The 27,330-nt window shown below is 45.0% G+C and overlaps 1 protein-coding gene across 2 annotated transcripts in view; it reads left to right on the plus strand.

The window, feature by feature from the left end:
• The window catches only part of LIN7A (lin-7 cell polarity scaffold A), a 407,359-nt gene that overhangs the window by 192,644 nt on the left and 187,385 nt on the right, over positions 1–27,330 (plus strand). For both annotated transcript variants that reach the window (XM_085652980.1, XM_085652978.1), the window contains exon 2: positions 24,532–24,650. In XM_085652980.1, coding sequence (XP_085509106.1) covers positions 24,532–24,650 — 119 coding nt within the window. The remainder of the gene's footprint in view (positions 1–24,531; positions 24,651–27,330) is intronic.

Raw genomic sequence — 27,330 nt, forward strand, 5'->3', positions numbered from 1 at the left:
GATTGTATCAATTTTTATTTTTGAATATAAATACAAAGTGGTCCTTCACCTACATCCACCGGCCGGCGGAGAGAGAAGGCATGAGAGAAAATGGAGGAGAGAAAAGGGTTTTAATGACAGCAAACATCAGATGAGATAAAATAACAACAAAAAATACCATGCTCACATATAATGGTGCTTATAGTGACTTTCCCACCTCCCCCATTCGGAAATAATAAACATCACTTGATGTTCCTGTCGTGAGACACAAGACTCGCAGGTAAATTGGGCAAAAAAGCTCTCTAAAAGTAGTGGACAGATATTTCAAGCAGGGGCCCCACATTTTCTTGAACTTTGGTAATGTATGGTTTACAATCGCTGTCAATGTATCCATACTGAGTAAGTCCCAGAGCGTATGCGTCCATTCTGCGTGTGTGGCTGTGGCGTCTGTTACACATCATGTCTGTAATACCTACTTCGCAGCACACAATGCCAGAGTTATAGCCATCCCCCTGGGGGAGTGTAGTGGGTATGTTAAGGCATTGGGCAATCCCAACAAAATGTAGCTAGGTAAGCAGGGCAATTCGGTGTTAAACATTTGATCAATGAACCTTTGTAATTGAGGGCAGTGACATAGCAAGTGGGAAAGTGTGCCAGAGTGATCGCAACATCCCAACATCTATTGTCACCCCCCCCTCATCCACTTGACTAAACGGGAAGGTGTATAATACTAATAAAGGACCGCTTTGAGACGAGTCTCCCTCCCCGAGGCGCTGCAGGCCAAAGTGCGAGCTCGTCTATTCCTTGTCTGTGAATCGGCATTTGCACTCTACCTCCAACCTTGTTCTAGCTGACGGAACCAGGATTTAGCAGAGGTGTTTAAGAGGGCATAAATGTCCAACAAGAGAGGAGACAGCGTTCAAAGGGGGTGGGTGGCCTGCTCGTATGAGGACGTATCGACGGGTGGGTCACCCAGTGATGAATGGCAACATAATGCCAGCGCTCTGTGTCCGGGAGCTCGGAGTCCTGCTGAACCCTCGGGAATTCTAACAGGGCCTGGGTATCAAGGAGATCTCCTATGTGTTTGCCTCCTGCTGCTGGGAATATGCCTTACCGTGTAACACCAATGGGAAATCTGTGTTCCGTATGAATGGGGTAAGGGGCGAAATGGGGGTAGAGATTTGTTTAGTAACACAGAGTTTATCCCAGCCTCCAACTGTAGCCCTAACAACTGGGGAGATATACACTCTTGGTGGGTGGTTTCTGTGCAGAAGCCACAGAATCTTCCATATACGGACCCCCGCCACTGCCAGGTCCAGGAAGCACCAGTGTTTCTCTGCGTATGGGCGTTGCTATTCCACCATGAATCATAGCTGAGCAGCCTGGAGGTAGCGTAACAAGTGGGGTATGCCCAGTTTGCCCAGTCCCATCAGGAGGTATGTACGCTCCCTGGCCATTCGAGCATGCCTAACACCCCAGACGAAGGACTCTATGGCGGTTTGGAGCTTCTTCAGCACTGAGGGAGGTGGTTGTAGCGGCATTGCCTGCATAAAGTATAAAATCTCTGCTGGTAAGGACATTTTGATTGCGGCTATTCGTCCCGACCAAGAGAGAGGTCCCCCATGCCAAGACTGTATTAGGGATTGCACCGTTTTCAGTAGGGAAGCCTAATTGTACGTTTGAGAAGTTGACCTGGTATATGCTGTCCACTAATTAAAGTGGGCACCTTGTACCAGTCCAAACAAGCCTTATTGATGATTAGGTTAAAGACAACCTTTACTGAAAGCTATCCTAGTGGTAGCTATGGAGAGCAGCCTTCAGTCTAAGTCTCGAAGGAATGTAAAGCAGCTTGGTTTACCAGATTATAACCTCTTGAATTGTGGTAAATAAAATATCACGCTGTCATAATTTTTCAGATATCAATAAGATCATGCATAAAGCAAGAGGCTGAGTCTGTGGTATCAGATTCATAAAGGGCTTTATTCCAATAACTCGAGTCAAAGGGAGAATATCTCCATCACCAAAAAAGGATCTGGACGGGGCTGAAAAGTATTCTCAATATTCTCAAAACATTATTCACAGAGTACAGTATATATACATTTCTCAATTGTACGTAAGCAAGAGAGCAAGAGAGAATGAGATAAGAGCATGTGGGCGTGTAAGTAGGCGTGAAGGTGGGCGTCCATGTGGGCGTCCACTTGATGATAATGGGTAAATTGTCATGTGTGGGTGGATACCTGGAGATGATTTCGCAATGTCAGCAGAAATACTTGGCAGAGATGCGCGTGCAGCAGCATGACGTGTGATAGACGTGCAACTAGAGGGTGAAAGGGACTTGACATTTAGCTCTACATGTGGAGACAAAAGTCTGGGGTTATGTCAACCTAATCCCAAATCATATCTAATATCCTATGTTTAAAGAACTATGTTATCCACAAGGGAAGGGCTCTCGGACAGAATCTATTCTATACTGACTGTGTGTGCGTGTACAAGCGTCTAAGTGTCTACACTAAATGCGAGGGGGTAGGAATATTCCATGGTAACAGGGCTATGAATTACTTGCATGAGGACAGAGAAGCCGGGCCTTTTGCTTGGTAACTGGAAGAATGTTTACTTAAACTACTAGGCAGGAATGCATCGGCTGAGGAGCAAAGTAGATAATTCGAAGGTGAAATACGGTTTCTTGGCAGGCAGGCAAAACTGGCCGAGGCAGGCACCGTTAGCCGCACAGGGAGTAGGACAAAGTTCATGGATACAGATGCGAGCTCAAGCTGAAGCTGTCAGAGGCAGAGAGCAGGGAAAGGCTTTGAGGACAGAATCGGGCCTACTCTGCCTGAACTGCAAAAATGGAGTAACTTAGCCATAAAAAGTCGGTGGCCTTTCATACTTAGGAATCGAATATCCAGCCCATTCATGGCGGATCTGACAGAGGACATGTTGACGGTGGACGCACATGTATTTGCGTCTTCATAACTGGAACTGGAGGGAAACATACATGTACTTGTGACATGCATATAGAACCGTTGGGGTCCAAGATAGGGGACATAACTGGTCAGGAGAATCCACATTTCCACATTCCCTCCTTGTCCCCTACTTGCCCTTCAAGAGATATCAATCTTCATCAATCCATTGATCTGTTCATATAGCATCATTTGTTCTTCTTTCTTCTTCCGTGATCTTGAATGAAATCTTGGTGGTGGAATACACGATGTGGCACACAGACCACAGATCGCTGGTCCACATTGTAGACATAGACAGCAACTGAATAGTATGAGAAGGCCAATACCTAGGAAGGATAGGACCCTCCATCCAAAGGTAGATAATACACTCCAAAACCAACCGGACCAAGTCCAGGTGCCTGGATTCTGGTGTATCTGGCTTACAATCTTATGAAGGCGAGTTATGGCTTTATATACAGATGGCGAATTTTCTGGTATGAAAAATGCAATAGCTTGATCCGATGACCCTACAAGCTCCGCCCCTATCGGCCAGGATAACGTCAAGGACAAGGCTATTTTGAAGCACAACAATCCGCATAGCAGACTGCTCTTCTGTTAAATTGCCTAAGGCGGAAATAGTTTCGTTCACTACTGCTTCAAGGGTTCTGGTTAATCTACGTATCAGCTTACTATTGGTAACTGTACCTATATAGGGAAAGAAACCTTTATTGAAATCTGTGTATTTTTCCCATGCTGTTTCAGTGTAATTGACAATTGGGAGATCTCTCTGCTGTCTATTGTGTACTAAATGAGTATTTCTATGAGAATCAGGAGGAGCTAGGAAAACAGGTGGTAGGAGGAATGCTATGTAACAGGTACCATCCCAATCTAGAGGTAAGCGTATATATGCGGTCTGGCCACATATAAAGTAGGAATGACGAGAAGCTCTAAATGTAGACTTGCCTTGATCACTGAATTTTATTACAGTGGTGCATTTACTATGGCCCATGTGTATGGAGCCATTCTTTCTTATACATAATTCCTCTTTTACTGGGAATACGGACATGGCGGGCAAGATTGGTGTAGCTTCAGATTCAACGTTCAGGATCATGAGGTTAAGTGTAAAATTACCTAATCCATATACTTCATGTTCTAGATCAGGTCCTGTTCTTTTGGGAAGTCCCTCCTTGTTAGGGTAGCAGACTTTAAGCAAAACTAAGTTCAGGTTTCCCCATACCCAGTTGTCTTGATAAACTGCGGAATTCGAATCTAGGGAATTAATCAAACTAAACCATGCTCCACAGGAGCCATTGTGTGTGTGAACGGATAGAGAATAAAGGGGCAAAACTCCCTTATAGTTCTGATAGGGGGGGAGTCGGCCACAGACCCAGCAGTCTGTAGCATTGCTAGTCTGATGTGAATGGTGCAGCATCTGAATAAAGGTATTGTTGCGTAAGGCAAGTCGATATGATAGCTCATAGGATGGCAGATCACTAAATGTGTGCTTTATGGTGTGCTTTATGGTATCATTAGTGGAGGAGTATAAGAGTGAGGCAATAGGAGGAAAAATAGCATGTAGTATTAAGCTGATACATATTATCGTGATGCTCTTAAGATATTGAAAAATTACAGTCACTATACATCTATTTGCTTCTTATCTAGCTCTCTTATTTTTGCTTTATGTTATTGTCCAAGATCTTATGCGAGCCAGAATACATGTTCAACCGCTTCACCACCTAGTGGACTTAATTGATCAAACGGGTTCTGACTTTTTGAATCAAGGTTTAGCTTTGTGGAAACTTCTGGGCATTCTCCTCTAGAAAATGTTGTTCAAAATCCAAGTTCAAAGTTTTTTTTTCTTTGTAAAAGAGTGGTGAAGGTGCACTTTGACTTTAACGGCCGTCCCCGTGGTCCAGAGCACTGACTTTGGCGCCTGTCATCCAGGAGCGATGGAGTATTCTTTGACCTGGGTGTTGTCAGGGAAGGCGGCAGCAACCTGCGAACAACAAGAGAGTAGTGCAGACATCAAGGAAGCCAGGTAATCTGTCAGCATGTTACTGTCAACATAAGTAATCTTTTAGGCATTGTAGTGCCCCACATATTTGGTGGTCTACCAAAGACCACTTCATAGGGAGATAAGCCTGTTCTAGAATGAGCTACTATTCGCATGTAAAAGAGGGCAACCGGCAGGGCTACCATCCAGTCTATACCTTTGTCTGCGCAAAATTTTAATGTCTGATTATGTCTTTCTACAAGGCCTGCTGCTTCAGGATGTCGCACACAATGGAATTTCCAGGTATACCCTAAAAGAAGGGACACCTGCTTCATTAGTACCAGGACATATTTGTAACCTCTACATCTGTTTATTTGGATATAATCCATTTGGAGCACTTCAAAAGGGTGGTCAGGTGGATGGAATCCACCTTGTTCCATCGGAATGCCTTTACCTGCATTGAATTGGCAACAGATCATACATGTTCTGACCTTTTGTTTCGCTGCTGCACGCAGGTGCTTGTTGAACCATATATTCTGTAAGCTATCTATCATTGCTTTCTCTCCTAAGTGTGCAGGACTATGTGCGGTATTTATAATCACTTGTACCATGGTATCAGGAAGAAACCATGTGGATTTGCCCTTTGTCATCCAACCTTGATCAGTCAGTACCCCTCCTTGTTCCGATCATTTCTTTAATTCGTCTACAGTAGCATGTGTCTGAATGTCTTGTACATCCCTGGAAGGATCCCTAACTGTCATGGCTTTGGACAGTGATAGTATCTGTGATTTTGTCATGTCTAGTGGGGTCTGAGCTGTCTGTTTAGCAGTTCGGTCTGCCAGATCATTGCCTTGGGAAATGGTATCTGTGGCTCTAGTATGTGCTTTACATTTTAGGATAGCTATGGCTGTTGGTAAATGTATTGCTTCCAGTAGAGCTTGAATAAGGGGGCCATGCTGTATCTTGGCCCCATGAGAGGTCAAGAAACCTCTTTCTCGCCAGAAAATCGGTATAAATGTTTACTCTCAGGTGCTTAGCTCTTATGCACGCTTGTGTCAGGGCGATGAGCTCTGCTGCTTGTGCTGACAATATGTCTATTCTTTTAGTCTCTATTATTACAGTATCAGCAGTCACTGCATATGCTGCCACTAATTCTCCCGCCCCTGTCCTCATGCATGAGCCGTCAACATATAGTGTTAGCTCGGGGTCTGGGAGTGCAACATCTGTCAAGTCTTGTCTTGGTTTAGTCACGGTATGTATTACTTCAACACAGTTGTGTGGTGAAATGCTTTCTGTACTGGAGGGCAAAAGGGTAGCAGGATTCAGTATGTTGCATCGTCTGATCTCTATGTGTGGTTGAAATAACGTTGGCTCATAATCCGTCAGTCTAGCTACAGTCAGGTGTTGTGTTTGTGTCCGGTTCAAGAGAACCTCTACTGCGTGTGGTACTTGTACTGTCAGAGGGTGGCCCAGCACTATCGAGTCACTTTGTCTTATGGCTAAGGCCGTTGCTGCAACTGATTTTAGGCACGCAGGCAAAGCCTGTGCTACTGGGTCTAATGTACTAGAAAGATAAGCACAGGGCTCGTGTTTTCCTGCATGATCTTGTGTTAGGACAGATAGTGCTGTTCCATCCCGCTCTGTCACAAAAACATAAACGATTTGTTGTAATCAGGGTTTGCTAAAACTGGTGCTTGACATAAAGCTCTCTTTAATTCTTCAAATGCCACAGTGTGTTCTTGTGTCCAAGGGAGGACTTTAGTAGAAGCTGTATTAGGGGCTTGGACTAATTCCCCTGAAAGATCACAATAAAACATGAGAAAAAGGGGAAAACACCATACCTATTTCCTTGGCTTAATTTCTAAGGGGGCTAATTTCTAAGGGGCTTAATTTCTTAAGGGGCTAGCGGGAAGCGAACCTCCTCAGGGGCCAGCAGAAAGCCAATATTCTCCTCCTTCCCCCCCTTTTTGACAGGAGGAAATCTGAAACAGATTTCACTGCTGTCAAACACTATCAAACCCTGTGTCTTGTCAACACTATTAATCCCTGTGTGTAGCTACTGGGCGTAAGCAAAATTATAGGAGATACACAGTGTATGTGAAACGGCGAGAAATCCTTCAAATTAATGTACAAACCTCATTGTGTTAGCTCAAATGACATCTCATATGCAAATGTCCCTATTACATGAACCTACACCAACCTGAAGTCAATATTAATGCTAGGAGGCCCTAATAGGAATGCTAAATTACCTAAATATTCGGAAAACCAAGTTTAAGAACAGTTGTTAATGTTGATAATTAATAATTTATCTGCTAAAGAAATCAGTCAATGTGCAATAATTTCCACCTATACAATAAATAGCCTAATTCAAAAACAAGTCAACTTTTGGGGCCACCACTCACAAGAATGAGCTTACTAAAGCAAACTTTAAAAAGGAAATCCTGTCAGATATTTTCTCATTACCCTAAATACCGAGCCTTATTTGTCACTCTGTGGTGGCAGTCCTTATTTAAAACAGGCCTTTCAAGAGTTAAAATGCGAGTGCACAGATCATAATTGTTCCTTAATGTCCAATCTGGAAACATATGACCGAGGCTGCCTGTCTATAAGAGAAAGGCAGTTATGTGAAAAATATTTTAGTCTTGCATAGCCTTTTTCTTTTGTTTCATTCATCTCCAACACCAATTAGACATACACTGATAACGTGTTGTCTGCTATTTTGACAGCATGATAATGGTAATATCATGTCTGTGAAATTTAGTAATTGTGCCAAGCCATCAGTATACCGGGCACAGAAAGCATAGATAATTACACTAACATATATAAATGAGCAGCGATGCGTAATTACAGTACCTACAGCTCAGATGCGAACATTCTGGCCTGCTTAATTTGTCAGGCTTATAATCAATAACTTATTTACCTGCCCTATACAACCCCATCTGGCAGTGGGTCATCCCAATGATGACCGCGTCAAGTCTGACACACAGGATCAGCAACAATAATCAAAAAATGACGAACACACGAACCTGTCTCTTTTTTTTTTTTTTTTATAAATGAGCTATGCATCTTTGTACACAATGTACCCTCATGTCCTAGTCGAAGATGCATCCCACATCTTTCCTCACAGACCCGTAACCACTGGATCATTTATCCAATGCAACTGGTGGCAGCTTGTGGCCACAATTCAAAAATGTCTGAATTTGAAAATCGTTTTTATATAGGCACATAGCCCTTAAAATTCCAAACAAGAGCAACATTTTACTTTCTGACCAGAAGCAATATAACAATTGCTAAAAAATAAAACAAATCTTCTCCATAGACATTTCCTCGGGGCACTTGTTTTGCACAGAATAGAACAAGGGAATCTTTCTCGACTTACATTTCTCAGCTGCCCTGTCTTATCAGAGAAGTTAAAAATAGCCCCTCAGCGCGGCCTGAGCCTGGGCTGCCAGCCATCTTTTTTTTGTTTTTCCTACTCCTGGCCCCAAGGCTCTCCAGCTGCAGGCATTACACAGATGCGATGTCAGAGAAGCCTTCTAAGCAGTGCCCTGTTCTGCTCCTCTCATCGGCCCCCACCTACACTGGCTACAAGGTCAGAATCTGTCTCCGATTTCTGTATCACATTCTGCTCTACACAGCCCCCACCTTCTCCTCACTCTGAAGCTGTCAAAGACAAAAAGACTACTCAATTCCATAAAAACTGCAATAATTCGCTCAATTGAAAAATTATTTTTACATACAATTTGCACTCAGGGGGTCATAATCTTACCGACTTTACCCAGCACAGTGGCTCACTGGACCACCAAGAACACAAACCTGTATTCATGAACAATTTGCAAATTCGAAATACCCACAATTCTTTTTTCAAGCTAAACTTTTCACTAATTATTTTTCCGTTAACACTTTGTACATTTAGGGGTGTCATCAAATCACAGGAGTTGCTCCTTCTCTAGCTGCACCCCTCTCAATTTCCTATTGACAACGTGGTCAAATGTTGGACCATGTAAACACCAGCTATGCGCTGTTCATTTGGTGGGGGGCTCAAGAACCTTTGGGCTACCATGTAATTAATATATGTATTATAACTGGTCTTTTTACTGGGGCCACTCTTGCTAGGTCCTCTGAAAGGACGGGATAAATACCAGCAACGTCAGTATTTCTTTTTCTGTCAGCCTGCGCTCATTTTACCAGCTCAAATTCCTCCTGTAACATCTCATCCTTGGCTTTTCCAGACTCCAGTCCACTTCTCTCTGCTTCGTGAAACACTTACTCTGTCCTTCTATGTCACTCCTTGCGCCAAAAACTCAATGGCATCCTTCCAAGCTGGTCTACATTTCCTCTTTCATAAGAGTGTTTCGTTGTCTGTCTACTTGTTCTGCTTTTACTCAGATACCTTCCTCAACTAACACGTTTTCTCGGGCTTTGTCTGAATCCTCCCTACTTTTCTCTTCTTTTCTGAGCGCTTACTCTGTGCGTCTATGCTATTCTTTACGCCATAATTCAACAGCGTCTTTCTGTGACTGTCTAGCTTTCCTCTTCCACAATTCTTCTTCGACTTTCATGATACATTCGGCATCCCAGGTCCCAGCTACGGGCCATCTCTGACTTTCTGGTAACTCGTTGGTGTAGTCCACCCATAGATCAAGGAATAATATGGCGTCTAAGCCATGCTTGTGATACATAAAATGTCCTGCAGTGTCCCTAGGAGGAATAGGAACTGCTTCTTCAAGCACCCCTTTTCTAGTAGTAATCTGTCTCAACTTCGAGAAGAGCGGCATATTGACAACTGATCTGATACTTACTCTTGAACTCACTTAATACGAAAAAAACACAATAATGAACAGTGAACAATGAACAATCATTCATACCACAATATTTGAACACTTTAAACATTAAACATTAAACATTTTAACAACGACCGACAATGATGACAGTCTGCCTAACTAATCACCACGCTGAATTCTTGACAATAACTGAATACTTCGGAATACTTGATATACTGCTAAACAGTACATATACACTGCTAAACAGTGCAGACCGGATTTGTGTACCCAAATCCGTCTTGACCGGCACAACCTATGTGCGCGTCAACACGCCTCCCCGGCGATGGTACTCACCGAGTAGCTCCTTGAAACGGAAGGCCTCAGAGAATGGACTGGACTCGACGACTGCGGACATCGGACCCTCTGGACATCGGGACTTTGAAAACCTGGTTGGCCTCTGTATACCTCGGACGCAGCTCTCTCGCAGGTGGGCTCTGGGTAGACAATCTGCGTTCCTCACCGCCTCGTATGGATGCCTGGTCACAGTCTGTCCCCTTCGGTGGCCTGAGGGAGTTGGCGGGAAAACCCGCGACGTGCACGCTTGAAGTCCATCACGGCTATGGAAGGGGGCAAAACAGGACCTTCATCTCCGGCGTGTGGGGAAAGAGATTAAACTGTTCGGGCGCCATTCTGTGGTAAATAAAATATCACGCTGTCATAATTTTTCAGATATCAATAAGATCATGCATAAAGCAAGAGGCTGAGTCTGTGGTATCAGATTCATAAAGGGCTTTATTCCAATAACTCGAGTCAAAGGGAGAATATCTCCATCACCAAAAAAGGATCTGGACGGGGCTGAAAAGTATTCTCAATATTCTCAAAACATTATTCACAGAGTACAGTATATATACATTTCTCAATTGTACGTAAGCAAGAGAGCAAGAGAGAATGAGATAAGAGCATGTGGGCGTGTAAGTAGGCGTGAAGGTGGGCGTCCATGTGGGCGTCCACTTGATGATAATGGGTAAATTGTCATGTGTGGGTGGATACCTGGAGATGATTTCGCAATGTCAGCAGAAATACTTGGCAGAGATGCGCGTGCAGCAGCATGACGTGTGATAGACGTGCAACTAGAGGGTGAAAGGGACTTGACATTTAGCTCTACATGTGGAGACAAAAGTCTGGGGTTATGTCAACCTAATCCCAAATCATATCTAATATCCTATGTTTAAAGAACTATGTTATCCACAAGGGAAGGGCTCTCGGACAGAATCTATTCTATACTGACTGTGTGTGCGTGTACAAGCGTCTAAGTGTCTACACTAAATGCGAGGGGGTAGGAATATTCCATGGTAACAGGGCTATGAATTACTTGCATGAGGACAGAGAAGCCGGGCCTTTTGCTTGGTAACTGGAAGAATGTTTACTTAAACTACTAGGCAGGAATGCATCGGCTGAGGAGCAAAGTAGATAATTCGAAGGTGAAATACGGTTTCTTGGCAGGCAGGCAAAACTGGCCGAGGCAGGCACCGTTAGCCGCACAGGGAGTAGGACAAAGTTCATGGATACAGATGCGAGCTCAAGCTGAAGCTGTCAGAGGCAGAGAGCAGGGAAAGGCTTTGAGGACAGAATCGGGCCTACTCTGCCTGAACTGCAAAAATGGAGTAACTTAGCCATAAAAAGTCGGTGGCCTTTCATACTTAGGAATCGAATATCCAGCCCATTCATGGCGGATCTGACAGAGGACATGTTGACGGTGGACGCACATGTATTTGCGTCTTCATAACTGGAACTGGAGGGAAACATACATGTACTTGTGACATGCATATAGAACCGTTGGGGTCCAAGATAGGGGACATAACTGGTCAGGAGAATCCACATTTCCACAGAATGACCAAATGAAAGGAGAACCACACAAGGTATATATAAAATATCTATATTTATAACTAAACACTCTCTACTAACCTCTTTATGAGATTAGAGAGCAATGCACACAATATTAATACACTAGAACAACAGTAAATAGCACAATACACAGTGGGCCCCAGGGGGAGAACAAACCATATATGAAGAAAGTGGTATAACAACCACGACTTGACTAGACACAATGCCTAGAGCACGTAGAATCGCTGGGACCCCAAGGAATCACCCACGGTAGTGACACAGGGGACCCACTGGGGACGCGTGCAGTGTGAGAACACAGCCGTGAGCTCCGTACAATCCTATGGGAAAGTTGCGGTTGGAATTTTAAAGCTTAAGGACACTTAGGAGAGGAGTTTGAGCAAACCCTTTCAAACTTAGAAGGTTCTAAGGCCATCACCCACTTGAGCACCGGAGTACTCGTGTTACTTACCTCACCCATGGAAGCCGGGTGCATAGGAGTCAAATGGTGTTGGGAATCTTCGTTTTTCTCAATAGCGAGATGCTGCAAAGTGCTGCTGCCGTGGAGAGGAAAAGTGTCCGGTGTGATCCAAGCCATGTGAAGAACCTGAAAGCAGAGGGGACAGAGTCTGGGTCACTTGCCAGTGACCAGGGGCTCGGTAGACGAATGCCCACTGATGTCAGGGGTTTCAGGTGCGAAGAGGTGAAGCTTGACTCTGCAGCAACGGGGACCAGGAGACATCGACGACAACCAAAGTCTGCAGGCGAGCTGACCCACAAAGGATGCCGAGTGCTGGGGGGTCAGTGTCCGGATTGGAGACCAACAAGCCTTGGCAACTGCAACCTACTCGGTTAGAGTAAAGATGCTTCGGTGTGGACCTCGCAGTGAGGGGATAATTAATTCCCCAGGTCACCGTACACTTCTTTTAATACCATACAGTTGTATAGTTTATTACAATTTGTTTTTTTGACAACTGTAATGGATTTTAAATCACTTTCACTACTCACGGGCCCCCACTTAGTTTAGAAGTGCATCCCTGTTGTCAGGTGTATGCCCGCCCTCTTTCAAACCAAGTTTTTAGAGGGCGAGGACAGCCAATGATGAAGCATGACACCAGGTGGTGTGTAAAGCCAGTCGTTCACTTTTTGTGAGATGTCCACATTAACTACTCACTTCTAAGCACCTGTAGGTCACCTCACTAGAAGCAGCCCCATTTGTGTTTAACATATGGTTTGAGCCTGTTGACATGGAGCACCCTATGGGGGCTCCTGGGAGTTCCAAGGTCCACCAGGTAGGTAACCTCTCCCTTTTGCTCAATTATGGGGGCCAGTCCACTTGTCTTGGAGGCCTGCTGGGGCCACAGGCTCCAACGCCCATACTTTCTGCCCTGGCTGGTAAACAGTTAGCACAGCTTTTTGGTCATGCCAGGCCTTTCGCAATTCCTGGCTAGCCTCAAGGTTTTTATTTGCCTTCTTCGTGTATTCAGCCATCCTGGAGCGGAGACCAAGTACATAGTCCACATTATCCTGTTTAGGGGGTTTGAGAGGTAACGCCGATCCCTCCTTCACTAGACACAATGGACCCCTAACTGGATGTCCGAACAGAAGTTCAAATGGGCTGTAACCCTTCTATGGAACCTCTCTGTGGGCAAAGAGAAGGCAGGGCAAAAGTATGTCCCGTCTGCGCCTAAGCTTTTCTGGGAGACCTTTAATCATGCCCTTGAGGGTTTTGTTGAACCTTTCAACTAACCCATTGCATTGTGGGTGATAAGGGGTGGTAAATTTGTACTTCACTACGCACTTCTTCCACATAGTAGTCAAGTAACTAGACATGAAGTTTGCATCTCTGTCTAATACTACCTCCTTAGGGAAACCCACTCTGGAAAAGATTCCTAGTAGGGCTCTTGCCACCACAGGTGCTGTGGTGGTTCTAAGGGGAATAGCTTCTGGATACCTAGTGGCATGGTCCACCACCACCAGTATTAATCTGTGCCCAGATGCTGTTTGAGGATCCATGGGACCAGCTATATCAATCCCAACCCTCTCAAAGAGAACCCCCACCACAGGTAGTGGTATCAGGGGGTCCTTTGTTGTACCACCTGCTGTACCACTGGCTGGACAGGTGACACAGGAGCGACAAAACTCCTTGGTGTCTTCAGACATGTGAGGCCAATGAAAGTGAGGGATAATTCTGTCCCAAGTCTTGTTTTGGCCTAGGTGACCTACTAAAGGGATGTTATGTGCTAGTGTCAATAGGCAGCCCCTAAACATCAGAGGTATAACCAACTTCCTGGTGGCACCAGGTTTGAGGTCTCTACACTAATGAGTAAAGGAGTCCATCATCCCAGTAGATCCTATAGGACCCACTATCACTCACAGCAGCCTCATCAGCAGCTTGCTTTCTGAGAGGTTTGAGAGAAGGGCAGCTCAGCTGCTCCAGGCTCAGATCTGCCCTGGAAGGGCCCCCTGTTCCCAAGAACTCAACTTGATCAGGTTCAAGCTCATCTGGGACACTGCTCCTTTTCTTGGAAGGCATCTGGTCCATTTTCCAGGATCCAGGGCCTGTTCAGTGTTAGACATTTTTGTCTGTGACCTTGTCATAGCAAACACACCTGCAGGGATTCCCAACATTTCTGCATGAGTCCTGAGCTCCACTTCAGCCCAAGCTGAAGTTTCTAAATCATTGCCAAGCAAGCATTAACAGGGAGGTCTGCACGTACCGCAACCTTCTTAGGGCCAGTTACCCCTCCCCACGTGAAATTAACGACTGCCAGGGGATGGTCTGTCCTGACATAGCTAGCATTGGTCACTTGGTACATCTCACCAAGTATGATTTGCTCAGGAGCCACAAGATCTTTTGTCACCATTGTGACACTTGCACCTGTGTCCCTGAATGCCAAGGCCTCTTTTCCATTTATCAAAGGCTGCTGTCTGTATTTGCCCAGATTACTGGGACTGACAACTAAGGAGGCCATATCCATGCCTCCATCACAGATCAGTACAGCCTGAGTAGGAACTGTGACTAGGCCAGAGTCCATCTCAGATCCCACGGTTAACCCTATTACACCCTTATTCTGAGTACCACCACTTGGAGCTGAACTAGGGGAACAGTTGCCTTAGGGGCAATGGTGGCTGGAATTGAGTCCTTGGACTTGGTACAATCACTTGTCCAATGGGTCTTCTGTTTACAGATTTGACACCATGGTTTCTTCTTGCCTTTTCCCTTGTTGGATTGTGACTCCCCACCAGATGCAGATTTCTGGGGCCCTTGAGAAGACTTCTGGTCTTTACCCTTCTCCCCACCCTTATCAGAGTTTTTAGAATCCTGCTTCTTGGAGTCACCACCTTGGTTCTGAACCTTCTGCCTCACCCTGGTTTTGACCCATTTGTTTGCCATCTGGCCCAATTCTTGGGGAGAGATCAGATCAGAGTCCACCAGGTACTGATGCAACAACTGATTTTCACAATTATTAAGGATCTGCTCCCTCATAATTAAATTGCACAATCCTTTAAAATCACACACTTTACTGCCACGTAACCAGCCTTCGAGAGCCTTAGTAGCACAATCTACAAAGTCAACCCAGTCTTGAGTCTGTGCTTTTTGAGTGTCTCTGAACTTAATCCTGTATTGTTCAGTGGTTAAGTCAAACCCATCAATCAGAGCACTCTTCAAGACTTTCTAATTATCAGCATCCTCTTCTCTAACAGTGAGGAGCTTGTCTCTACCTTTGTCTGCAAAGGAGAGCCACAAGATTGCTGCCCACTGCTCCTGAGGGACCCTCTGTACCTTACAGGCCCTTTCAAGTGCAGTTATCTATTTGTGGATGTCATCCCCGCTCTGGTAGGGAGGGACAATCTTGTGCAGGTTCCTATGGTCATGAGTATGTTCTCTACCTCTAGGGACACGGTTGTTGCCACCATGGGGCTCTAGCCCCAACCATTCAGAAGCTTTCTGAAGCTCCAGGGATTCCCTAGCTAGGGCCACTTGCTCTCTCTTGAGTCTGAGCTTAGCTCTCTAAAAGTCAAGCAGTTGGCACTTCCTCTCATAAGAGGACTCCCTTTTATGAGAGGCAGTAGTCCTATGAGAAACAGAGTCCCTACAGAAGTACCAGAATGAGTAGATTCCTGAGAAGGAGATCTGGACCTTCTTGGTATACTGTTAACCCTTCCAGGTGGGGTAAAGAGAGGGCCACTGAGGCATTCTCCCTCACCTTCCCGAAAAATTGGATTGTCCAGGTTAGAATCTTCTTGATCCTCCTGGTCAGCATCAGAGCCTTGGTCCTAGATGTTTTCACATCCTGGCCTTTCCTCTTCTGCTGCCCCCCCGCCCCACACCTGTCTGCCTCATTAGACCCTGGGGTCTTTCTGAGGTCATCTAAAAGCAGAGCCTCTATGAGGCGTTGAGTTCTATGGTTTTTCCCTGTCTTCAATTTTCTTGATGCACACATATTTCTCAGTTCCTGAAATGAGAGGTGGTCATACTTATTTAGCAAGGAGCCACTGGCTTCTGCTCTTGAAGACATACTAGTGTTGTGTGGTGTTGCACCTACCTAACCTAGTGGGAACTACTAAACTCTCTTGAGTTGGAGAAAGGGTCTGCTAGACCCTTGGCTTACCCAACTCTACGTTCAGTAGAACTTACTTTATTCTAGTCTTGATTATATGTACCTATGTACCTATAGTGGTTTTTAGTTAGTCACTCAATGAGATTATCTGGTAAAGCAATAGCAAGCTTGAATCCCAACCGCTGCACACCAATGTGAGAAGTTGGCCTGGTATATGCTGTCCACTAATTAAAGTGGGCACCTTGTACCAGTCCAAATAACCCTTATTGATGATTAGGTTAAAGACAACCTTTATTGAAAGCTATCCTAGTGGTAGCTATGGAGAGCAGCCTTCAGGCTAAGTCTCAAAGGAATGTAAAGCAGCTTGGTTTACCAGATTATAACCTCTTGAATGACCAAATGAAAGGAGAACCACACAAAGTGTATATATAAAATATATGTATTTATTACTAAACATTCTCTACTAACCTCTTTATAAGATTAGAGAGCAAGGCACACAATAATAATTCACTAGAACGACAGTTAACAGCACAATACACAGTGGGCCCCAGGGGGAGACTAAACCATATATTAAGAAAGTGGTATAACAACCACGACTTGACTAGACACAGTGCCTAGCGCACGTAGAATCACTGGGACCCCAAGGAACCACCCAAGGTAGTGACACAGGGGACCCACGGGGGAGACGCGTGCAGTGTGAGAACACAGCCTCGAGCTCTGTACAATCCTATGGGAAAGTCACGGTTGGAATTTTAAAGCTTAAGGACACTTAGGAGAGGAGTTTGAGCAAACCCTTTCAAACTTAGAAGGTTTTAAGGCCATCACCCACGTGAGCACCAGAGTACTCATGTTACCTCGCCCAGGGAAGCCGGGTGCATAGGTGTCAAATGGCGTTGGGAATCTTCGTTGTTCTCAATGGGGAGATGCTGCAAAGTGCCGCTGCCGTGGAGAGGAAAAGTGTCCGGTGTGATCCAAGCCTGGATTGGAGATGTGAAGAACCTGAAAGCAGAGGGGACAGAGTCTGGGTCACTTGCCAGTGACCAGGGGCTCGGTATACGAATGCCCATCGATTTCGGGTGTTTCAGGTGTGAAGAGGTGAAGCTTGACTCTGTAGCCACAGGGACCAGGAGACATCGACGATGACCAAAGTCCACAGGCGAGCTGTCCCACAAAGGATGTCGAGTGCTGGGGGATCAGTGTCCGGATTGGAGACCAACAAGCCTTGGCAACTGCAACCCATACGGTTAGAGTAAAGATGCTTCGGTGTGGACCAGCAAGGTCCTGTGGACTCCCCAAGCAATGGTGAGTCAGGGCACGTCTGGAGCAAGCAGGTAAGCCCTTTGAAAGTTAAAGTTCCCTTCTCAGGGACCCACAGGTCGACGGACCAGCACACGCTAAGGGACTTCGAGAGGAAACACAAAACACCAGCCCACGGAACACTCAGGGAGTGTAGGCCAGTGTTCTTCAGTGGAATTACTGCTCGGGGTTGGGATTACACGTATTCCAAAGAACAGCCTCAGGGATTGCCAAAAAGCATATGCTGCTGCAAATGTGCACGGTGTCCAGGGGTTCGGGTTGCACGATCCCCACGAGGGCTTTGGGTCTCAGTTTTGCTGAGAGCACTGATCGGCCTCGGGGAAGCTTGGGAACCCCCCTTCTGTGTTGCAAAATCTTCAGAGTCCGTCAGGATCTGTGTAGATGCAAACCGGTCAGATGCGTTGAGGTGCCTGCCTTGCAGGGGAGTAACTCCTTTACTCCAAGGGAGATTATTCAGTTGTCCAGCAAAGCATAGATCATCGAAGGATACTTGGTTTCTGTAGCATGTTTAGTCAAGGTATTATCTAAAGTCCTGTAGCCAGGGGTTCCTACTTTATACCCAAGGAAGTGGTGGGACAAACTCTGGGGACCCACTTATGGGAGGGTCAGGACAGAGGGGTGGCTACACCCATGTCCTTTGTCCAGTTTCGAACCAGAGCAGGGGCTGATAGCCCCTGCAACCAGTTTGAGATGGACTATGCACAGGGACACCAAATGTGCCCCCAGTGCAGACATCAAAAGCACTCTCAGAGTGCACCCACCCAGCCCCAATACACTAAAGCCTGTCTGGGAGGTGGTCACACCTCCCTGTGACAGGAAACCTATTGTCCAGCCAGAGTTTCGTCCAGAGTTTCGTCCAGCAGCAGGAGGGAAGACTCGTGTCTGTGCCTGGCAGCATCCATTTTATGATGCCAGGGCTTGCACAGCTGGTACCCGGTGTACCGGTGCTGTCATATTTCTCCCACTAGTAGGGTGGAAACATACCTCCCACACCAGTTACTGGTGTGGAGGTATGATTCCAAGGTGTTTGACACCAAACACAACATGTTTCCATGCAGCCCTTTTACAGTTAGCATTTACCGCGAGGTTATAATGCACTTAAGAGTATGGCTGCATCACAAACAACCCTGGAATAGAGGTTCTGAAGGCTGCAGAGGGGCTCTGCTCATGCAGGTGCACCCTCTCACATAAAACCCAGCTCCCTGCCTTCAGGATTGATAAGGCCTGCCATAGGGGTGACTGATAGGTTTATATGTGCAGTGATATGGATAGATATAGTGAACCTATATCTACGTAAAGAGTGCATGCACCACCTTACACAGGCTGCTGTAGCAGACCTGTTGTGTCATTTTGAATGGTCTCCAAGGGGTGGCATAATACATGCTGCAGCCCCTGAGAGGCCGCTGGGGTACCTATGCCCTGGGTATATAGTATACCATAACTAGGGACTTATAAGGGTACACCAGAATCAAATCTGAAGTGTACCTAAAGTACATGCAATCAATTTAGAGAGAAAGCAGCTAGACTGGGGTCCTGGATAGCAGAATCCCAGCCAGACTAAGTTGAAAACAGTAAAATATCAGCAAAAGGTGGGGGTAACTATAATAAGCAGATCCTACTCTCCTACAGTATGACACAGATCTTTCTATAGAGGAGAACAATTGAATACCCAAATAAGAGATTCCCTGCGTGGTCCATGAGAATGGGAATGCCGTTGCCAGGTAAGCCTGTTCCTCCTGTGGGATAGTAAGATTAAGAGCCTGAGATTTGGCAGCATTCACCTTAAATCATGATGTCCTCCTAAACAATGTTAGTTCCTCCAACAGAGGGGGCAGCAATTGGCGAGGCTTGGTAATGGCCAAAAGCACATCATCAGCGTACAGTGCTATCTTATGAGACTCGCCACCCATCCAGACTCCCTCGATAAGAGGGTGTCCCCGAATTTGCTCCACCAGTGGCTCCATATAGAGTGCAAACAGGAGAGGGCAGAGGAGACACCCTTGGCTTGTTCCCCTAAGGACAGGAAAGGCGTGGGATAGTAAACCGTTAACATGGATGAGCGCCACTGGGTCAGCGCTGCTGGCCCAAATGCACTGATGGAAATGAGGACCAAAGCCAATAGCCTCCAAAACCAGCCGCAGAAAAGGCCAGTGCACCAAGTTGAATGCTTTGTCAGCGTCTCTCGAGAGGAATAGCGCAGGGGTCTGCGAGCGGTTATTTCTATCAATTAGGCGGAATAGGCACTTTGTAATTTCGCCACAGGTGTGTCCTGGGACAAAACCCGACTGATCAGGGTCTACCAACCAGGGCATATGCAAATACTGCCTCAGTTTATGGGCTAGAATTCTGGTGAATATCTTCACATCCACATTCAGTAAAGATATGGGGCGGTAGGAGGTGCAGTGCTTGGGGTCCTTTCGCGGTTTAGGCAGGGCCGTTATGATAACCAATCTGATAGTCTCTGTAAGGGCACCTTGGGAGCTGAAGGAGTTGTACAGCCGGGTCATTAAGGGGGGCAACAGTGCAGCAAGCGTTTTGTAGAACGCAGCCATCCTGGCCAGAAGCCTTGTCTAGCTTGAGACTTACTATTGCTTAGGACCTCTTGTGTTGTGATGTCCATCTCTAGGAGATGTTAGGGTGGCTCGCTCCAAATATGCAAAGTAGTCCTTATGGAGTAGAGGCTTGGCACTGTAGAGATGGACGTAAAGTCGTCCGAATTCGCCGCAATGTCTGCATCTTGCATCAGGGAATGCTGGGCGTGAGCCACTAGAACTGGAATGTGGTGGGCATGAATCTGAGTGCGTAGCCTGTGGGCCAGAAGCTGTCCGGCTTTATTGCTCTCAAGATAATATTTTTGTTTTGTGCAGAGCAAAGTATACTCCGCTGCATCCCTATCTAGGGCCTTAAGTTTTTTTCCGGCTACAGTAAGTTGGCACTTCACCCTGTAAGAGCCTGTCGCCTATGTGACTCCTCCAACACCCTCACTTGTGTCTCAAGTTCTATGTGTTTAGCCCTTCTTTCCCCATTAAAAGTGCCACTATAGATAATATCTGTCCCCCTCACCATCGCCTTAAGAATGTCCCAAAGGGTTGCTACTGAAGTATGGGATGTATCATTGATCTCCAAATATGTGGAATTCACTCACCAAACTTCTTTGGTTGTGGGGGCATGTAACATTAATCTAGGGTTGAGATGCCATCTCCTGGATCTCGGGCAGCTATTGGGCAAGTGTAGTGTAATCGTGGTGGGGAGTTGTCTGATAAAGAGGCCACCTCGATGTCTACATGGGTCACCACCGGTGAGAGAGGAGTGGACACTTGGAAGTAATTGATTCTGGCATAGGACTGGTGTGCTGCCGAATAAAAACAAATAGGACCTCGTGGCGAGGTTCAATGACCTCCAAAAGTTTACCAGTCCTACATCTGAGAACCAATGAAGCCCCTGTGAAGAAATCGCCCCGTTGTTCCCGCTCTTTGAAGGGACCTATCTAAGTCCAGATTAGACACCAAGTTAAAATCCCCACCTATCAGAATCTTGACACCTGGGGTGCTCAAGATAATCCCAACAGCTTGGTGAATAAAGGGCTCCTGATGATCATTGAGAGCGTAAATACACGCAAGTGTGAAGGTGTGTTGGTAAAGGGAGATTCGCAATTACAGCATGCGGCTCGTGATTCCGGAGTGTAGCTGGAGCACCTGCCCCTGGACGTGTGTGGACAGCAGGATCGCCACCCCAGCTTTCTTACCTGGTTCCGTGGACCAGAATTGATGGCCGAACCACTTCGACCGCATATGGCCCCAATCTTTCTTAAGCAAATGTGTCTTCTAGAGAAGACATATGTCGCAGTGGGCAGCTTTCAGTTGGGACAACAACACTATTCTTTTCACTGGGGCATTTAGGCCTCTAACATTGCGGCTAACAATTTGCACAATGGGGAAGGGAAGTGGTTCCAGCCGTAGAAACCCAACCAAATGAGGGGGGGACTCCTGCTCGGCCAATGGAGGTGGTGAGGTGTAACCATGTTGCACAATGAGACAGCATGGAAACATTTGTAAAAGGAACAAAGCAATAAACATGAATAACAGAGACACTGACTGGTGTAGAACAATGAAGTACGTAGTACGGGTCTATGTCGTCGACCATTCGTGTCGAGCAGCAAGGGGGTGGAAGGTAGCAGGAGCCTGCTTCACCCTTAAAACATGCATCGAGATTAGTGTAGTCCTAGTGTTCACACATATAGCACAGGAGATGATAAGGACAGCACAGGGGTCAAGGCTCTCAGAGGCCAGGGATCCATCTTCAGCTGAGTTGAGCGTGTGGCCTCAGGGCCATCGCTCCCGACCCTATCATTCATCCATTTGTTCCAGGGACTGGTCCCACCGAAAGAGATGCTGCAAGAGGCCCATTATACCAAAATAAAAGCGGCAGAGGTGCTCGTAACTAGAGCTTCTCAGTGCCACAACCCCAACCAACACCCCCCCCCCCTCTCCATCCCCCCGGGGCCGGTCGAGTGGGTTTCTTTTCTCTTCCCATTCCGGCCGTAGTTAGATCTTAAGCAAAAGTCCAATTGTGGCACGTGGCTGAAATCACTATGAATGTGGTACTTTGAACTGCCATGGCCCAGAGGAGATATGTTATTAGCTGCGATGTGAGGATTATTTAAACAGCAATGTGATCATACTTCAGTGCAGCATGCCTGGGTATGAGCAGTGGTTCCTTAAGCTTGCCCGTCTCCAAATGTATGAAGATTTGCACATGTAAATGATAGTATTCTTAAGGGAACTCGATCGCAGGATGGCCATAACCTCCAAGATTGCTGACATTAAATTCTTAAGTCTTATATGTTTTATTACTTTCATATTTCATTCAGCACTTGGGTCTGCATTCTTTGAGCATCCCACCAGGGATCCATGACACAAGAATCGGCGCGCAGTTTCAATGTGGACATGTTCTTTTGCTTATTGTTGAGTAAAATTGATGGTTTTTATTAATTAAATGATTTTCTGGTGGTCGAATGATTGAATAACATAAATAGAAATAATGTGTGGCATAAATAGTGTGTCCTAAATATCATTTACAAAACCATCATCCTATTGGCAGTAGATTGCTTGTTTTTAACTCCAATGTGACAACTTTTTCGCAATGAATCTTTCTGGAGCAATGATTGTGTCAGGTAATATGCTCAAAGTGATATTCAGGCACCACACCTTTTTTGGTTCTTTAAAACAAACTGGTCTAGGATTCTTGTATCATATATTGTGCCAAGATTCTGCACAAACCAGTATTCAAGTGCAGTGGACTGCACCAAACATAGATTGTGAAGATGTTTTCACCCACACTAACGGCTTGAAAATGTCAAAAAAGATGTTGGTGAAGTCAGTTGATCGTCTTTTTCATATTTAAGAAAGTCTGTGAATCAGTGAAAAATAGCATTACTGTTTTTGTACTGACCTATGCAAAAATAATGTATTTTATTTTTCTTTCATGTGTACTTTATTGTTTTTTCAATGTATGCATATTTACGTTATTTCTAAATATGAGTAACCTGTTGTTAGGTCTATATGTTTAGCATTAACTAAAAATTAACGTTCAAATTCAACAGAAAAAGCAACTTGGATAATAAAGCCCATAGGACTCATCTGTTCTCACTACCTTGTCAGGGTTGCGGGTTGGACATTGTCTTTGTTGCGTTGGGCCTGGTTGTATGTTACAGTAAAAAATCGTCTCCCAACCTGGGAGACGTCCCCTTGATGCACAGCTTCTTATCTCCAAATGATTGGAGCTATCACATTTGATCCAAAAATCCAAAACAAAAATTATACTTAATAGTTTATCAATGCGGGATTTATTTTGTCATCCTGGTATTATTCTTCTTGAGAACAGATGCATTAATGAAAACAATTCCATATGTCAAAGCGTGATACATGAAGATCCTGGTATCTCACAGTATAATGACCCAATGCATTTCGGGCTGGCTTAGCCCTTCATCAGGGGCACGAGTTGTTTCTTAAACGTGCTTAAATGCCCCTGAAAGAAAAAGTGCTTTGAGATACCAGGATCTTCATGTATCACGCTTTGACCAATGGAATTGTTTTCATTAATGCACAACTTGATTACGTTTCAAATACAGAATACCAGGAGTGCAAGTACCACTCTCATCTAATCATTAACCTGGTTGTATGTTTCCACGTTTTGGTTTCTATTTATTGCGGTGGCTTTATTCAGAAGCCCTGCCAACCCTTATGGTGCTTGCATCTGTCTAGTTCCCCGATTATCTTTTCTTCAGCAAAGTCAAGAACAGTAAAATCGTAACATACAAAATAAAGGGTTATCTACCGAGGCCTCCACCCCTGCCCATTTGTCTGGAGATGGGCATTTCAAGTGCATTTACCAATGTCTTTGAAATTGAGTTTAAAATTGCTTTGTGTAATATGAAATTAATGCACCAAGAAGGTTCAGCTCGCCTCCGTGTAATTGCAGTCTATTTCTCTGAGTTATCAATTGAACCTGCTGATTTATAATATCAAGGCTGTGAAACTTCTCATCACAAGTACCATACACTCCAATAATTGTATTAAATGTACAGGGAGTTTTGAGAATTGATTGCGGGATTAAAACGTGAACGGTGCAGCCGACTGAACGTGAACTGGCAGATGTGGTCAGAGAGCAGGGAACTGCAATAGATCACATGAAATATTTCCAGCGGGTGTTTTCCTTTATTAAAAACAATCTGTCAAGGAGAGGGTTCTTAGGTGTAGTGTACCCTGCAGCGCCAGGCATCCAGTTCGACTAACATTTGCTCGAAATGCAGTCGTGTATGTGAGCCACTTTCAGTTTTTTTGCTAGGACATCAAGGGTAAAAATATACTGCACAGTGCAAGCGCGGAGCACTTACCAGCTGTTCACACCACACCTTGTCGCTTGCTAATTATGGCGTCTAATTTGCATATTGAAGCTTGCAAAAAGTGAAATCACATTGCTTTTGAGAAACAGAGGATGACTAGAACTAATTGAAATTGTAAGGTCACTTTGAGCACCTCCTATGTCAACTGATCTCGTCTGACCGTTCCTCCCTGTGTTTTCTATTTATCCAGATGTGGCGAGAGCTATCGAACTGCTGGAAAAGCTGCAGGATTCGGGAGAAGTTCCAGTGCACAAAATCCAGTCCCTGAAGAAAGTCCTGCAGAGTGAATTCTGTACAGCAATCAGAGAGGTATGGTTCTGTCACCAATGAGCGCACTTAATGTATACCACAAGGAGGGCTTTATCTTTGTCTGCCAGTCAGTGCTTAATTTGAGCCGGTGTTTTTCGGTGCTCGGCAGCGGCACTTAATTATCAACATCAGAGCTTGACAGTCTGCCACAAGGTGGCGCTGTCTGGCTAATCTAGACATTACCACAACAACAGTTGATTATTAATTCAATATACATTAAAAATAACAATTACGTGCGGCACAAGCCATTCTTTTAGCTTTGGGGGCTTGAACTAGTCGGAACTGTGACACATGTAAGAGTGTGAGAGTTAGTAGTTGTGTTGATTCTGTCATTGGCAGCATGGCAGGGGCAATGTGTGGTGCAAGTTGCAGTGGCCTCCTGTCGAGAGTCCTGGCACTTATCTTCTATTTTTTTACAAATTAAGCACTGCTGTTAATGACACAACATTTTAATACACAGGAAGACATTTTCTAAACACTTCTTTGATGTTTTTGGACCCTTTTGTCTTTGACAAATGGAAAGTTGTAGGATGAAAACTAAATCGCAGTCAGTATCCAATTAATTCTACTGGTTTAACATTTTCTTATTTTTCTGATACAAATTGTCCTGAATTACAAGCTCCGGTCGTGCCAGAGATTGCTTGGGGGGGATAATTCTCTGTCACAGCCCCATGGGTTAAACTAGCCCTTCTAAAAACCCTCTCCCATGCAACTGACAACTTGATTACTGGACACAGCCTGTTTGGCCACATGACTCTTCCACTCAAGGTGCTACACAGGCTTCTTTTCCAGCACACATCAAGTGTAAATTTTGTTGAATCATTCACAGTGTCATCCATACCACCACGCGTTGATACTTCACTGAAAATCCACCTTCTTTGGGTAACCTGCACCAGCCTCAGCATTGATAACCAAGGAGAGGACGGGGATGAGGAAGTGATCATTTTCCTCGTTGACCCCCACACTGTGGAATGCCCCGTCTAACTTGAAACTGGCCTCTTCACTCCCGACTTTCAGGAACGAGTAGAAGACCCTTCAGTTCTCCAATATCGGCCCCTCCTCCTAAAAGGCCCCTCTCCTCCATCCTTCTCCACCTCACCTGTCTGTATATACTGACTAAAAAAGAGTCTGAACTATGTATGTCCCATCATCATGCATATGTTGAAACACTGAACTTGGTTATGCAATAGGTTCCCCTTTGCTGTTGATAGTTAGAGTCTGTCTATGTCACATGTAAATGTGTGATTCTTGTAACGCACTGTGATGCTATCGAAGACTGCTCTCCAAGGCTAAGAACTTGACAGTCAGTCATTTCTTGCCATTTTTAAGAGGAAAGAACACCAATTTGTTAACAGTTTCCATATTTAAAAAAAAAAAAGGGCCAGCATTTCTTTGCAAGGAAGGAGCGGGGAATATTGAGATGTACCGCAATCACTGAGAGTAGGACAACTTCAAGGTGGAGATGTTCTTATGGACGCACTCACTCAAGCTGTCTCCCTCCTGTTTCAAGTGTATGCCTCCTGTGAGTTGAGAGGGGCATCTTCTTTACATCACTTATTGCTTTGAATTCTGGTGTATACAGTTTTCTAGTTTTTTATTTTTTAAGTGGAACATTCCGATACCACGGTTTGCTTTTGGAAGGCCTCATCAGAGTAGTTCAGCAATTGGTAATTTGTAGTCACTTTTTATTCACGGGAGATCCACAGGCCAACACAGATAAGTATGCACAGTACAGGCGATTCATTCCTTTTCTGATTTATATTCAGATAATTATTCTCAGAAAGTCCTAATCCAATTTTTTAAGCTTTAGATCAGAATCCTAATTTACCATATGAAAGTGAGACTTGTATCCAAACTGAGGTCCATAAAACCTTAACTAAAAAAATTAGATCTGCCAAGGCTCATGGACTGGATTATATTCAACTAGATCTTTTTAAAACTGATGCCCCAATATTGAGTAGAATTTTAAATAATTTATTTGTATAACATTCAAAGTTGTAAATATTTAGTGTTCCACGGGTTTTGTTCACTGGTACAAACCCCAATAAAACTGGAACATGTATTGTAGCACCATAGTGCAGAATTCTATGACAATCTTGCCTGCCCAGTTCTGTGACTGTGGTCTGTATATTACTCAAGAACTTTACGGTGAACACAAGCATTCCTCATTCAGTTTCAAAAGGTAAAATTCTGTAATATATAATACTCAACATATATCAATTAGAATCTCTACAGTAAACTCCTCTGCCACTACACTGTGCCAGGTAAACTGGTAAGAATCATCAGTAACTCTTACGAGGGAATGGTCTGCAAGATAGTCCACAGAGGACAACTCACTGAAGCCTTCCAAATGAGGAACAGTGTCCACCAGTGTTGTTTGGTCTTGCCTTTTCTCTTCCTGCTGGCCATTGACTGGAACATGAAGACATGCACAGCAAAGAGAAAAAATGGGATCCATTTGACACTTTGGATACAGCTCAACGACCTGGACTTTGAAGACAATCTGGACCTACTCTCCCATACCCATCTGTAGATGCAAGAGAAGACTGACAATGTGGCAGACCATGGCCTCAATATCCACAGGGGAAAACCAAGATCCTGAGGACTAACACAGCCAGCATGACTACAGTAACTCTTGAAGGCAATGCACTGAAGAAGTTGAGGCCTTCATCTTCCTGGG

This window comes from Triturus cristatus, chromosome 4_1 (assembly GCF_964204655.1).
Source record: "Triturus cristatus chromosome 4_1, aTriCri1.1, whole genome shotgun sequence".
In the NCBI taxonomy this organism is placed as follows: domain Eukaryota; kingdom Metazoa; phylum Chordata; class Amphibia; order Caudata; family Salamandridae; genus Triturus; species Triturus cristatus.